This window comes from Vigna unguiculata, chromosome 9 (genome assembly GCF_037176805.1).
Source record: "Vigna unguiculata cultivar grain cowpea cultivar isolate G323 ecotype 2 chromosome 9, ASM3717680v1, whole genome shotgun sequence".
Taxonomy (NCBI): Eukaryota; Viridiplantae; Streptophyta; class Magnoliopsida; order Fabales; family Fabaceae; genus Vigna; species Vigna unguiculata.
The window spans coordinates 6,944,885-6,958,318 of NC_140800.1; the positions used below are offsets into that span (position 1 = coordinate 6,944,885).

Genomic DNA, 13,434 nt, shown 5'->3' on the forward strand with positions numbered 1-13,434 from the left:
TCCACAAAATTATATTAAACTCTATCATCTAATATTAACACCTCATCGTAAATAAAGCCTATTTGGTATAAAATTGGCCAATAATTTAGATACAAAACAGTAGTTAACATGAAATTAGTGTAGTTTCTTGAACCTATTTTGCAAGATATTGTTAAAGAAAGTGGATAGAAATTTAGGATTTTTAATATATTTTATTCAGGAGTAAGATGAAAATAAAACATTTTATGGGGGATGCAGGAAGAAGAAAGGGGATGCAAGAAGAAATGCTCGTAACCAAATAACTTACAAATCAAAATTCAAATTTCTTACATATTTTAAACAACATTGCAACTAAATAGAGCAGGTATGAGTTTGAATATACACGTGAATAATGACTCCCTAAAAATCTTGTTTTAAGGTTCTTTTATCATCGGACTATATTAGATAGTATAGTACTAATATGCATCTTCTATCACTTTTGGTAGATGGGCTTAGTAGATTTAGTCTTTGAGCATCTACCCAGACATGGACCATCTAAAAGAGCCGTTTATGAGATTGTCCAATTTTGTAATAAAAGGATTGTTCATGTGTCTTCTTCGTTAATTTAGACACATTTTGCACATGTCAATTATAACAATTTTGCACTATAAATAGGATATTTATATCTTCATATGAAACTAACATTTAAGTTGTATTATGGGTGAGAATTTGTTGAGAGATAAACTATAAAGTTGTAATCTCGGAGTTTTAGTGAATTTTCTCATAAATGTAGATTGAAGTACATTAACACTTTAATAGAATCATACTAACTTATGAGTGATTCTTTCTTGTTTCTTTTATTATTGTTTCCTTCTACCGTTTATAAATGTGGTTTCTCTGTTATCATTCTTTGCTTGTGTTGTAAAAGCTCTATAATTAGTTTGATTGAGCTAACCCTTACAAATTGGTGTAATGAACATAAAATTACGAAGTATAGAGTTGAAGATGAGTGTTCTTCTAATTCAACAAGGCTTCTCAAAACTTTGGAAGCTGAATCCAAGCTTGATGCATCCATGGTAGAGAAAGACAAGAACAAATTGTTGGAGAAGGCTCACAACGCAATTGTTCCTATCTTCAACGATAAAATGTTTAGTCAAGTCTCAAAGGAGAAAACTACAGTTGGCCTGTGGACTAAGCTTGAAAACCTTGTACACGACAAAGTCCTTGGTGAACCGCTTGAATCTGAAGCAAGCGTTGTACTCATAAGATAAATAGTGAGAAGGCAATCAGTGAACACTTGAATGAATTGAACCGCTTGAATCTGAAGCAAGCGTTGTACTCGAAGATAAATAGTGAAAAGGCAATCAGTGAACACTTGAATGAATTCAACTGGTTGATCCTCCTCATAGGTGTGAGGAAGAATGACATGCATGAGTGTTGTAGCATCTGAATCAACATCTATTGTTGAGAAAACTATTTTATCCAAGTCTGAAAATTATTGTGGAAAATATTTACTTTATCGATTCATTGTAATCAAATTAACAATTAGAGTAAATGATAACATTTTCATGTAAATCATTGTAAACTTTGACAGGTCTCACTAGTCTTGTTTGGTGAGTTTATTTCATGGACACTTTTGTACATGTCATGGGATATTTAAATATGGATAGATAAATATAATAGTTATAAGGTCTTTTTCAAAATACATTTCTTTAAAAGCATTTAATTTTCATTTTAATTTCTATTTTAAAGAGACTTAAGAACGAATATTGTTTCAAATATTTAAAGAATAAAAAAGTAATCTAAATATTTTCAGAAATTGATGGCAGATCAATAATTTTGCTTCATACTGACTAAATTATGAAGACCATCTATGGAGTCAGGAATAGTGTAATCATATTACATAAAGTACTTTTTCTCTAGGATTCGGAATGGTTCATTGGAATCATGATTCACTTTCACATAGGGTTAACTTACAACAGACAAGGATTGCCCAAGGTTGTCCTCACACCAGCCACTACACTACAGACAAATAGTAGGTCGAGGAATTTGAATGAACTTGAGTCTCCAATCTCTACATAACAATCTTCGAAGAGTGCCTAGTGTTGACATCTACTTCATAACGTGTGAATGAAAGCATCTAACAGCACATAAATACCACTTCAAAAACAGACAAAACATAACCGACTGAAAAGTTAGAGGCTTAAAAAACTCGCTCAAACAGGTTACACGTTTATGAAGCTCAGAGAAAAAGCTTTGTAATTTATCAATGAAAAGCATGCAACAATGGTCATAAAAATACAATTATTTTTAATCAGAGAAGGAATAACTCCAAATAGAAGTGGGGGGATCATAAGAAACGCTAAAGTATCATAGATAGTTACAATTGTGGAAAAGTTATAAGGCTTACCTTATTCAGCATTGTGCGTCTGGTCATGCTCAATGAATTCCAATGCATCTTCCTTGGATACAACATTAACACGACTGACCCTGTTTTTATGTGTTACACCATATATTTTGTCAGCAACTTTCACTAGCTCTGGGCGAAATGTTGTTGTGATAAATTGAGTGTTTGCTACGTCAGCCAAGCGACGAATCATATCTACGGATAGTTAAGAATCCCAAAAGGGGCACGATATAACGGGAAATCTATATGCAGTTCAGAAAGAATATCACAAGCATGAATTAATTTTTTAAATTTCAATAGATAAGAATCCCAAAAGAGACATGATATAACCCTGAAATCTACGTGCCATTCAGAAAGAATATCACAAGCATGAATTAACATTTTATATTCCAATAGCACCAGAAACACAAACAACCACAACAACAAAAGCTTTTTCTCACCAGAACAACCAAAACAGAGAGAATAGATACTGTATCTAACAATGGGATTATCACACTAATTAAATTACCAATTCTGAATAAATAGGAAAAAACTCATGAGATAAGAAAATAGGGTAATCAATGTTTACAGAGAATCAGAAAATAGGGAAATTAACCCTACAGGATAATCTTTTAAGATATGATCGCAGATTTTTTAAATAATAATTAAGAATAATATGTAAAGGATAGAATGAAACGGAATCTAATGATAATGCTTTCCATTCTGTCCCAATAACCCCTTCTTTTCCCTCCCTTCCAATTTAAGGGGACAAATATAAAGCCACCTTTTTTCCTATTTCATCTGAATAAACATCCAAACAATTAAGTGACAACTTTATTCTACTCCATTTCATTGCATCCCATCCCATTTCACACAGTAAAGTATCCACAGAGTTCTGAATTGAGCCACATTTTCAATGGAAGATGAGGTATGCAGTCAATCGAGATGGATGAAATGCACAGGACCAATCAATTGAAACAATATGGTAGCAAACATAAATATGGATACTTCCAACAGCCGTTCTGTACTGTGGATCCAGAGCTGCATCAATTTCATCAAATAGATAAAAGGGAGCAGGATCACATCGCTGTATGGCAAAGATAAGCGTAAGGGCAACCACAGTTTTTTGACCCCCAGACAACTGTTTCATGGACTGTGTTTCCCCTTGTCCAGTAAATGAGACCTGCAAGCAATAAAGGAGACCAGAAATGTCAGAACTTAGATGCTATGTACTTGTAATAGCAGTGAATAGGGCATGGCTATTTTAATGCAGTATGCTTCTGTCACCTTTCTTTCTCTCTTTAATGTACAAAACAAACCCACAAACATTCTGGCAGAAACTTTACATTAATTTTCTTTCTAAAATGGCACAAAAAGAATACACTTGCCTTCACTTTCACTCCAATGTATTTTTCAACTCTCCCCTCTGGATTTACTTCACGAGGACCATCCTCATCTTCGTCATCATCATGATCACCATCCTGAGGGAAAGAAAATTTAATACAGAAATACCACAGTTATATCAATTACAATAACTAAATAACCTTTCTGGAGAATCCTCACTATTTTGCAAAGCACAACCAAATAAAGCAATAATCAAGCACCACATTGAAACAACAAAGAAAAGAGGACATGAATACATTAAAAGAACAATGGCAGTAAGTTTTAAACATGAACCAACAGAACAAGCTACAAAGCACTATTTTTCCCATTCAAAAAAGAACTTAATGTATAATTCAAGAACCATCACAGACCTTCTTTTTCATCATAACCAGATGACCATGGCCACCCTGCACAAGTTCAGAAAATACTTCCCGAAAATGCCTAGCAACACCTTTGAAAGTGCGTTCTATGGATTCGTCCTTCCGCTGATCAAGCACTGATATCAGCTCCCTAATTTTCTGTAATTATTCAGTAGGTCAAAGAAATTAGTAATGCATGATACAACATAGCCAAAAATGAAAAAGTTGGCACTGGAATCAGTCTGATGTGCAAAATCAAGCTTGAAATCAAATAATATAAACATTCCTAGATTATTCCACGCATAGGGGATTGGTAAATAAGACCTACTAAAGAGGCACAAAAAGAAACAACAATGATTTGAGTCATTACAGAGCAGAGGCACCCAAATCATTTAGATAGCAAAGTGCAGAACTAAAAATATATGCTAGGCAGTGTAGCCATCAAAATTTTTTTTCTCTGGAAACAATTGTAAAGGGCATTCATAATTGAAATCCCTGTAAAGTACCTCATCTCCTGCATCAAGTTCGGCCTGTCTTTTCTGAAGTTCTTCTCGTTGTTCTGTAAAATTTATATACTGGTCCAGTGCTTTCTTGTTTACATGACTGAACTGCTGCAATTGCTCATTGCACCTGTGCAGCATTTTGTGCAAATCTTTTATATTCCTTCGTCTATACCTGTCATTTGCAATGAGGAAAGGAAAAAAGTAAATAACAGTAGCTAAAACCAAAGCACAGAGGAAGTGATATATAGCAACACAAGCAATATACTGTAATAGCATCATATCCGCCAGATCCTCAAATTGTCATGGTATAGAAGTCATGATTAACCCCAAGGAAAGACTGAATACCATTAAGTATAAAAAATGAACAAAACAATCCAGATAAGGGTTTTGGAAATTTGTTATGAACTTACTTGAGAGTGAAAATAAGAATGCTAAAGAGATTAATTTATCTTTTAGCTAATTCTTGTTTAGAACAATCCTTACATCACATATACACAAAAAGACTGAAAAGATTACACCTAGGAGACAGATGGGTACTGAAAAAATAAGTTAAACTATTCTAACAAGTTAACCTATTCAAAAAAGCTAAACAATTCCAACAGACTTTATGCTCTTGTTTGTTCATAAGCTCTGTCTCCGTGGCTGCAGGAGTTACTTCTGCCATATTTAAAGACAATGGAGCAAAAACGAATGTGTTCACTGGAAATGTGTCAAAGCAGAAGCTTGATGAGCACAAGGCTTACTTAAGAATGTGATAACATCAAATTCATTGTGGATGAAAATTGTCACTTTTCCTTACACAAGATATTACTAATAAAGAAAATGGAGAGCTTTAATACTTTCCATATAACTGAACTGTCATTTTTTTTCATATCCCTCTAATATAATTCATCTTATGCACACAGAAAAGGGAAAAATATGATGAAAGGAAATATTTACGCCTCAAAAGCATCTGATGTCAATGGTCCCAGTTCCCTTATTTTCTTGGCATACTCTTCTTCTTTAGCTGCATATGTATTTTTTTTACTCAGCAATTGCTCTAATTCTTTTGCTTCTTCCTGAAGTTTTCTTTCATATTCGTCCTCCAAAGACTGCAGCCAACAGATTTCATCATTGTTTGGAGCAAAATTACATACAACCAGCATCAAATTAAAAAATCGTTACCTTCAATTTATTCAATTCATCTTTGATCTTTTTAATTTGCCTTGTTCGATCATTTATACTTTCAGCAACTCCTGAGGATGAAATTTGATCAGAAAAGGAAACATATTCAAGATATAGATAAAAGACTATATTGATTTAAAATTTGAAGGGCTTACTTCTAAGCTGCTCTGTTAAGTCATCAACCAACATTTTAGCATCACTAAGTTCCTGCCCCTTGGATTCAGCCTCACCAACCAGAGAGTCAGAATCCACCGATGATATTACAGCCTCCAGCTCTTGTTTCCTTCTCCTAAGGTTAGTAGTAAGATTGGTCTCCAGTTCTGCTTTCCTTGCTTCAGTCTGTTAAAATTTCAAGTCAAAATAATAACACTAACATCAAAAGATTGTGAACACCAATACAATTGATTGAATAACCTCAATTCGATCAGTCTTGCAAGCAACAAGCTTCTCTTTAAGGTCTTTGATTTCAGGGTTCAAATCTGACAGGAGTTTCTTTTCCTCCGGTGTTAAATGATCAATTAGCTCAGTGCCCATCTCGGCATTTTTCATTGCAATACTAGCCTTAAGCTGTTCAATCTGGTTCTGGACATCCCCAACAGACTTTTCCTACAAGCAATAAAGGAAAAAGGTAAAACAAATAGTTAAAAATTCCTCAAGGCAACAAACAACCGAAAAGTAGCTCCCAGACAATAATTAAGAATAACCTAAAAATTCCGTACACCTTTTTTGCAAGTGCTTTAGAAATCAACTGCTTCTGCTTATTAGCATTAGCGATATCTTGCTTAAGCTGTTCTATCTCAGATTTGTCATGAGCACGCTTGGCATCAATCTTCTGCTGCTCAGCAACAAGTTCATTAATCTTTTGGTCTATCTGTAAGACTAATTCAGCGAAAACAATGGGAGGAAATTGTTTCATGACAAGGAATAGCTTAGGCACCAGAGAAGACATTCACAAAATAGAAATACGACATAACTCACATTGTCAGGACAAAAAAAAAATTGAGACTCTCTTACAAAAATTTTAGCACAAGATGATGCAAATAAATCACAGAAAGGAAAAGTAATCACCATCAATAAATAAATAAATAATTAAAAATAAATAAAAAAGTTCTAGATAATAGAGTCCCAAAGAAACACTGAAGTAAATGCTAAAGGAAAATGCATAGTGCAGTAAAACTTAACTTTTTGTCCCTGAAAACCCAGGTAGAGAATCTCATTATGGTTAACTTAAGCTTGACAAATTTCAAATAAAACAATTATATGGACCAATCGCCCTTACCCACTAAAACATCTTATAAGGCATCAAGATGAATATGACATGCCCCAATAAACAAAAAACAATAACTAGAAAAATGGAATAAAATTAAAGTGGTAAAACTGCAGTTAATTAGACAAATAGGCATCATAACATAAAGTGAACAAATGCAACTAAAGTTTCCTTTATCCTCACTCTTGGAGCTTATTTTTTTCCGACCAAAATACAATCAGGTAAACCAGACCATTTGGATTTTCTTTCCTTCGTTTCACCAAACATTTAATTTGCAGATTCTAAATAATGAGTTCTCACCTAAGAGAAACAAAAATTAAAAATTGAATGTAAATTTATTAACACAAAGGATATCCTGTAGATTAAATCTAACTTTCTCCAATTCCTCCTCTCTAATGCGAATAGTGTCTGCATTCTGCTTAATGATATTCATAAACCTTAATCTCGATCTTCGGTGATCATAAAATCCTCCTGTCATACTACCTTTCTTGCTTACTTGATCACCTGTAATAAGTCAGTGAGTTTGTCAGGGAAAACACAAGACCAGCCCAAATAAAGAAGACAGACAACGAAAAGAAGTAGGCCAACCATCCAGTGTTATGCAGTCCAGAGCATCAGTACGAGCAACCCTTGAAGCCACATCCAAATTTTTGCAGATGACCGTTCTAGCAAAAACCTAAAAGAAATATCACAACTGACTTTAAGGGACATAAAAAACAACTGAATAGTTATGTATTACTATACTGTCATCCAATATTTTTCCTACATCAGCATACATATGTAACTGTATATCTAAGATACCTTTTGGAAACAAACAGGCAGAACAACATTACCTTCCATGAAAATCCAGATCAATAAATCCATCGAATTTGTATAAAGGTGTTCAACTCCCGTCTTGTGTATCACAAGAATAATTTTAATTTGCCCAGACAACATTTTGCACAGAACCCGGGAGATTGACCATTACATGAACATGGCAGAAAAATTCATCTTATAATTTTACTAAAAAATATTAGACCTGGTTCATGTATATTGAGTAACATATGTAGGGAGACATGAATCCCTTAAATGAATCTCAATACTTCAAAGCATTAGTAATTGGATTTTAGCCAAGGGATACCCTAGATTCATGAAGAGAAAAAAACAATAAAAAATTATTAAAGATCAACTATTATTATTAATTAAAATGTTTACATAAGTTAACTGTGACATTTTAATTTGAACATTACACAGATCTCCCCTCAATACGGTACCTTTGAATTTTCATCCAAAAGCAACCATCTATGCTGTTGGACTCAAATTGAGGCCCGAAAATGAGAAATAAAAAAATTACATGCTGAAAGCCTAGGCAGTTGCTTCCTACACCCTAACAAAATCCTTCCTCCACCTTATCATTCACAATAAATAATTCCGGAATTTTTTTTTCCAGAGCCTGTTTTATTACGGAAAATATTTTCTGGAAAGAGTTTTGATGGGTTGGATGAAGAAATGTGAGGTAGTTTAGGAAGCAACACCCGATGGCCTAAGGACCCACAACCCATCAATTAGATTAGCTAGCGCCACAGCCTCAAAGTGAAGCGGTTCTGTGACAGAACACAAAGGGAAGGTCCGCAACAGCATAATGGAGGTTGTCCAGTGTCAGGCACTACTGCAGCTTACAGTTCGGCTTCATAGCGACAATGCTCAAACACCCTTAGCGGCCCCACACTGCCACTATTGCAGCTGATCCAACCACAACTCAAAAAAGCAACATGACAGATTGTCACAGAACCCTGCTCCACCGCAATGGTGGCCGCTCCAGCAGTTACTGATAACATAGCTTGTATCCACTGATGGACACATCTATATTTGTTTATGTTTTCGATCAAAGGGATAGTTATTGGGTCAGCAGCCACATTTTTCCTGCTTCACATTTCCCATCCTAGCCTTAAACATTTGTTAACATCATAATAATGTTTTTTAGGGGAATACACAGGAAATATTCACCACCATGTCATCAGCAAACCATGTAATAGATTATGACACTACCTTCTACTTAAGATTCTTAACGATCTTCCCCTCAACTAAGTTGGATTTTCTTTACAACAGGATTCTGCCACAACAGGACACTCTTGTCCCCACCATTTATCTCAGCACACTACCCCTGACCCCTAACTACTATTGATTTTTACCACGACAGGACATGCTTCCATATGTATGAACCGGTCACCAAGACAAATCATCAATTTAGATACTACTGTTCGGATTTTTCTACACGGATACACTGAGAAGATTCATCACCAATGAATCATGAGCAAATAGTTTGTTTTTGTGGATCTTTTTTCCTTATATGTAACTAAACTTTCATATTTCTACTCAATGTGACACTTTTAACTCATTTGCTTTCCAAACATAAACAAATTTCAATAAAACAAGAAAAAGACATGGCACCTATAACCCACAACCACAAGAAAAAGACATGTCAACAACCACAAATTCTCACAATTCCAAAGCACAATCCTCTAGGAAATCAACTCAAAACTCATTAAGAGATGGCACATATAACCCAAAGATAATAAAAATCCAAGACAATCCCAATAAAAAATTAGTTTCCTAATGCGTATACTAATGAAACAAAATTAACTATGAAATCCAACATGATAAATATTCTCCTAGGAGGCTAGGGGCATATAACCTATTGAAGATAAAATTCCCAAGAGTAGGGAAGTTCCCTTAAATAAGAGAAAATGTTAAATTTACTTTTAATAAAAGCATATTAATAGGCCATACAAAATAAATAATAATCAATAAATATCACAACTACTATAATTAAATTTCTCCATTATGCATCGATTTTTTCATGTTAAGTTGACATTTGATAGACCAAAACATCAGAATTATTTTATTACCAAATATCGCCTAAAGAAGTTGTACCCGCATGAAATAAAATATAACAATTTTCAGAAGCTAACCTGACTGAATGCAGGAGTATAGTCATGTTTAAAATTCAATTTCTTCAAAAGAGGTATGACATCTGAACTCTGAGGATAAGTGATGCGTGGAGCCTTTACTCTGTTAAGCGGAATAAATGTAACTCTACCACCTTTCTGTGAATTAAGATGTCTAATTATCTGGGTTGACTTGTCATCATTTTCAACAACAACATGAAATAAGCTGTTCAAAAAAAGATGTTAAAAATAAAAAACATTACGCCAAATGTGCAAAAGTATAAAACCAGTTAAGAAATTAGCCCAAGAACAAAGGACTGAAAATAAAAAAATTGAACAACTACAGGCTAAAGATGAGGCAAATTCTCCTTTCTTTCCCTTCACCCAAATACAATGTAGGAAAATATACTCAATGCAACAAGTGGTATTAAAATAAATATCAGTGAGAATGACCTGTTTCCTGCTGTAACTTCAACGGCAGTGAAGAACTTTTCATCACAATTCAGCAACTCAATAATTGGACCATGAACTCCAGAAATATTATACTCCCTGCAAATCTTTCTAACTGAATTCAGCCCTCTTCTCACATCCTGAACATCATAATAAATTCAAACATCAAGATAGTTAACCCTAACACTCAACAGAAAAACAATGGAATAAGATCTAAGTACCAATACACATTAAAAAATATACATACACGGACTTGGACTCATACTTGTGTGGATAATAATTTTAATCATCTTACCCCTTCCTTGCCAGTTGGATTTCTATTTACGCATATCTGTATATGCTACCCACATTTTAATGCAACAGAGTAATCAAAAAATATTCAAGTATTCTTTCTATAAAAGATTACAAACATAATTATAGGGATATAATACACTTCCACAACAGCAAATTTATAAACATTCAAGTCTGATGCAACAAATGTACACCTATACAACAAGCCGGAACCTATTTGCATTGGTTGAGTTAAAACTGTTAGAATGTTGTAAATATAGTAACAGTGAATATTTTCATTAATTAAATTGATTAAATATTTGTTATTAGCCTAGAATAAGGTAACTGAATATTTTGTTATTATGTTTTCACCCTTATAAATTTAATAGCTCTGTTGTGGTCTATAAACACGAAATACCCCATCTTCTCATTTCTCCCTCTCAACCTGTTATTAGATTCTAACAAGAGGCTGACTTTAGGATACCCCAAAGAACCCATTGTTCAATTGGAATCCAATGCTTTTTCCATGACATTGGTTCAACGACATTGTTCACACATCATTGTTCTCACCATCTAACGTGGTCTTTTCCAACTGAAGACCCCACCATAGCATCGTCTCTTCAACACCAGCCAATCCTCATCGGTCTAATAGCCACCAAAAGTCATTTGTGCCCACACATGTTGCCTCTCTTAGCGTTTCTTACATACTGCCAATTTTATAAGGCTCGACAGCACATTCAGCCTCAATTCCTGACATTGTCAACTTGGCTTTGCTTGCCTCTCTCCTCTACCTAGATTTGGTCATGGATCAGTAATTGGGCCTCTCTTTGCAGATATTTTTGTCCTATTTTAGGCCAATGATATTGTTAGGCATTTCCTCTCTTTTTCTAAGCAATAGCTACCATGGCATTTTGCAATCTAACATACATTTTTGCCTACTATGTTACTACCCCGCTCCCGTTTAAGTAGTTAGATGCTAAGAGCCACTCCTTTTGGGCTTCTCAATAAAATGGTAGATGAATTTTTCCCCAATGCAAATCATCCTTTGTGGAAAACGGTTGGCACTCAATCATGTCATAAGATGGAAACCACCATTCACCAATCTTTTCACGAAGTATTTCGCACTCAACTACATAATTGTTTGAACGCTGACTAATATACTTTATACAAACACTTCAACAAGCTATATCAAGTTTGCGAAGATCTCATGAGCATCCTTTGTGATCGTCAAATTAAGGATTCAATATCAACTTTTCTGAGCCAGGTCTCTGGCTTCTTTGTGACTTCAATGAATTCTTTCCTCTCATTGCCATTCATGCTACAAAGCTTCAAAATGACCAATTGTTGTTCATGTTCTTAGCCTTATATGATCTACTCATAGCATATTCTTTTGTTCGTCATGCTTAGATCCTAGGTAGCCCCACAACGACTAACATGAACAATATTTGGATGACTCTTGTTGTGTTCTTGCAAAAAGCCTCTTATGAGTATTTGTCTTGAAGAGATTACAGATAAATGAAACAGTGAAAAAACTTATCATTGTTACTGTTTTACTACTGTTTATATAAGAAAATAATAAACAGAATACAAAGAGTCAAGGCCCAGTCCTAACCCTAATCCCAAAGAAGGGATCCCATACATGATAAATAAAATATTACATCTCAACACTCCCCCTCAAGCTGGAGCATATAGATCATATGCTCCAAGCTTGGAACATATAAATTGAATTCTAGGCCCTCTTAAAGATTTAGTCAGAATGTCTGCAAGTTGTTCATTAGAGCCGACAAACTCTGTAACAAGATCCTTGGATAGTAATTTCTCTCTAACAAAATGACAATCAATTTCTATATGCTTTGTTCTCTCATGAAACACCGGATTGGAAGCAATGTGAAGGGCTGCTTGGTTGTCACAATATAACTTCATCTGCTCATTTTCACAAAATTTCAACTCTTGAAGGAGTTGTTTAATCCATACTAGTTCACATGTAGCTAGAGCCATAGATCGATATTCCGCCTCTGCACTAGATCGAGCAACAACACTTTGTTTCTTACTTTTCCAAGATACAAGGTTCCCTCCAAGGAACACACAATACCCTGTGGTAGATCTTCTATCAATTGGACAACCAGCCCAATCTGCATCAAAATACGCTTCAACTTGAGTACTTCCCTTGTTCTCATACAACAATCCTTGTCTTGGGTTCCCTTTTACATATCTGAGAATGCAAATCACAGCATTCCAATGATCAATGTGGGGATTTTGCATAAATTGACTAACAACTCCCACTGGATAAGAAAGATCAGGTCTTGTTATAGTAAGGTAGATGAGTTTTCCAACCAACCTTCTATATCTCTCTGGATCTGAGAAAAGTTCACCTTGATCTCTTGTTAATTTTTGATTTGAGTCCATAGGGCTATCAATGGGCTTGCAATTTGTCAGACTTGTTTCTTCCAAAATATCAAGAGCATATTTTCCCTGTGCAATGATGACACCTTCTTTTGATTGCGCCACTTCAATACCAAGGAAATATTTAAGACGACCCAAATCTTTGGTCTGAAAGTGGCTAAACAAATGGTTCTTCAATTGAGCAATTCTAGTGATATCATTTCCTGTGATAACAATATCATCAACATAAACCATAAGATAAACACATTTGTCAGGAGAAGTATGACCATAAAATACTGAATGATCCGCTTCACAACGTTTCAATCCAAAATTCTGCACAACACGACTAAATTTACCAAACCAAGCTCGAGGAGATTGCTTCAAG

At 34.7% G+C, this 13,434-nt stretch overlaps 1 protein-coding gene across 3 annotated transcripts in view; it reads right to left on the reverse strand.

Moving 5' to 3' along the window:
* Positions 1-954: 954 nt before the first annotated feature.
* Positions 955-13,434, reverse strand: part of TTN7 (Structural maintenance of chromosomes (SMC) family protein) — a 30,578-nt gene continuing 18,098 nt past the window's right edge. The window contains exons 16-30 of one of the 3 annotated variants that reach the window (XM_085667083.1): positions 10,401-10,537; positions 9,972-10,173; positions 7,609-7,696; positions 7,374-7,524; positions 6,475-6,625; positions 6,168-6,359; positions 5,909-6,092; positions 5,754-5,824; positions 5,529-5,680; positions 4,593-4,761; positions 4,099-4,245; positions 3,733-3,825; positions 3,353-3,527; positions 2,369-2,560; positions 955-1,200 (exon numbers count right to left, since the gene is read on the reverse strand). In XM_085667083.1, coding sequence (XP_085523209.1) covers positions 2,370-2,560; positions 3,353-3,527; positions 3,733-3,825; positions 4,099-4,245; positions 4,593-4,761; positions 5,529-5,680; positions 5,754-5,824; positions 5,909-6,092; positions 6,168-6,359; positions 6,475-6,625; positions 7,374-7,524; positions 7,609-7,696; positions 9,972-10,173; positions 10,401-10,537 — 2,103 coding nt within the window. In that variant the 3' untranslated portion in view covers positions 955-1,200; position 2,369. Of the gene's footprint in view, positions 1,201-1,781; positions 2,119-2,368; positions 2,561-3,352; positions 3,528-3,732; positions 3,826-4,098; positions 4,246-4,592; positions 4,762-5,528; positions 5,681-5,753; positions 5,825-5,908; positions 6,093-6,167; positions 6,360-6,474; positions 6,626-7,373; positions 7,525-7,608; positions 7,697-9,971; positions 10,174-10,400; positions 10,538-13,434 lie in introns of those variants that run through there. The other 2 variants (XM_085667082.1, XM_085667081.1) reach the window with 2 other exon arrangements.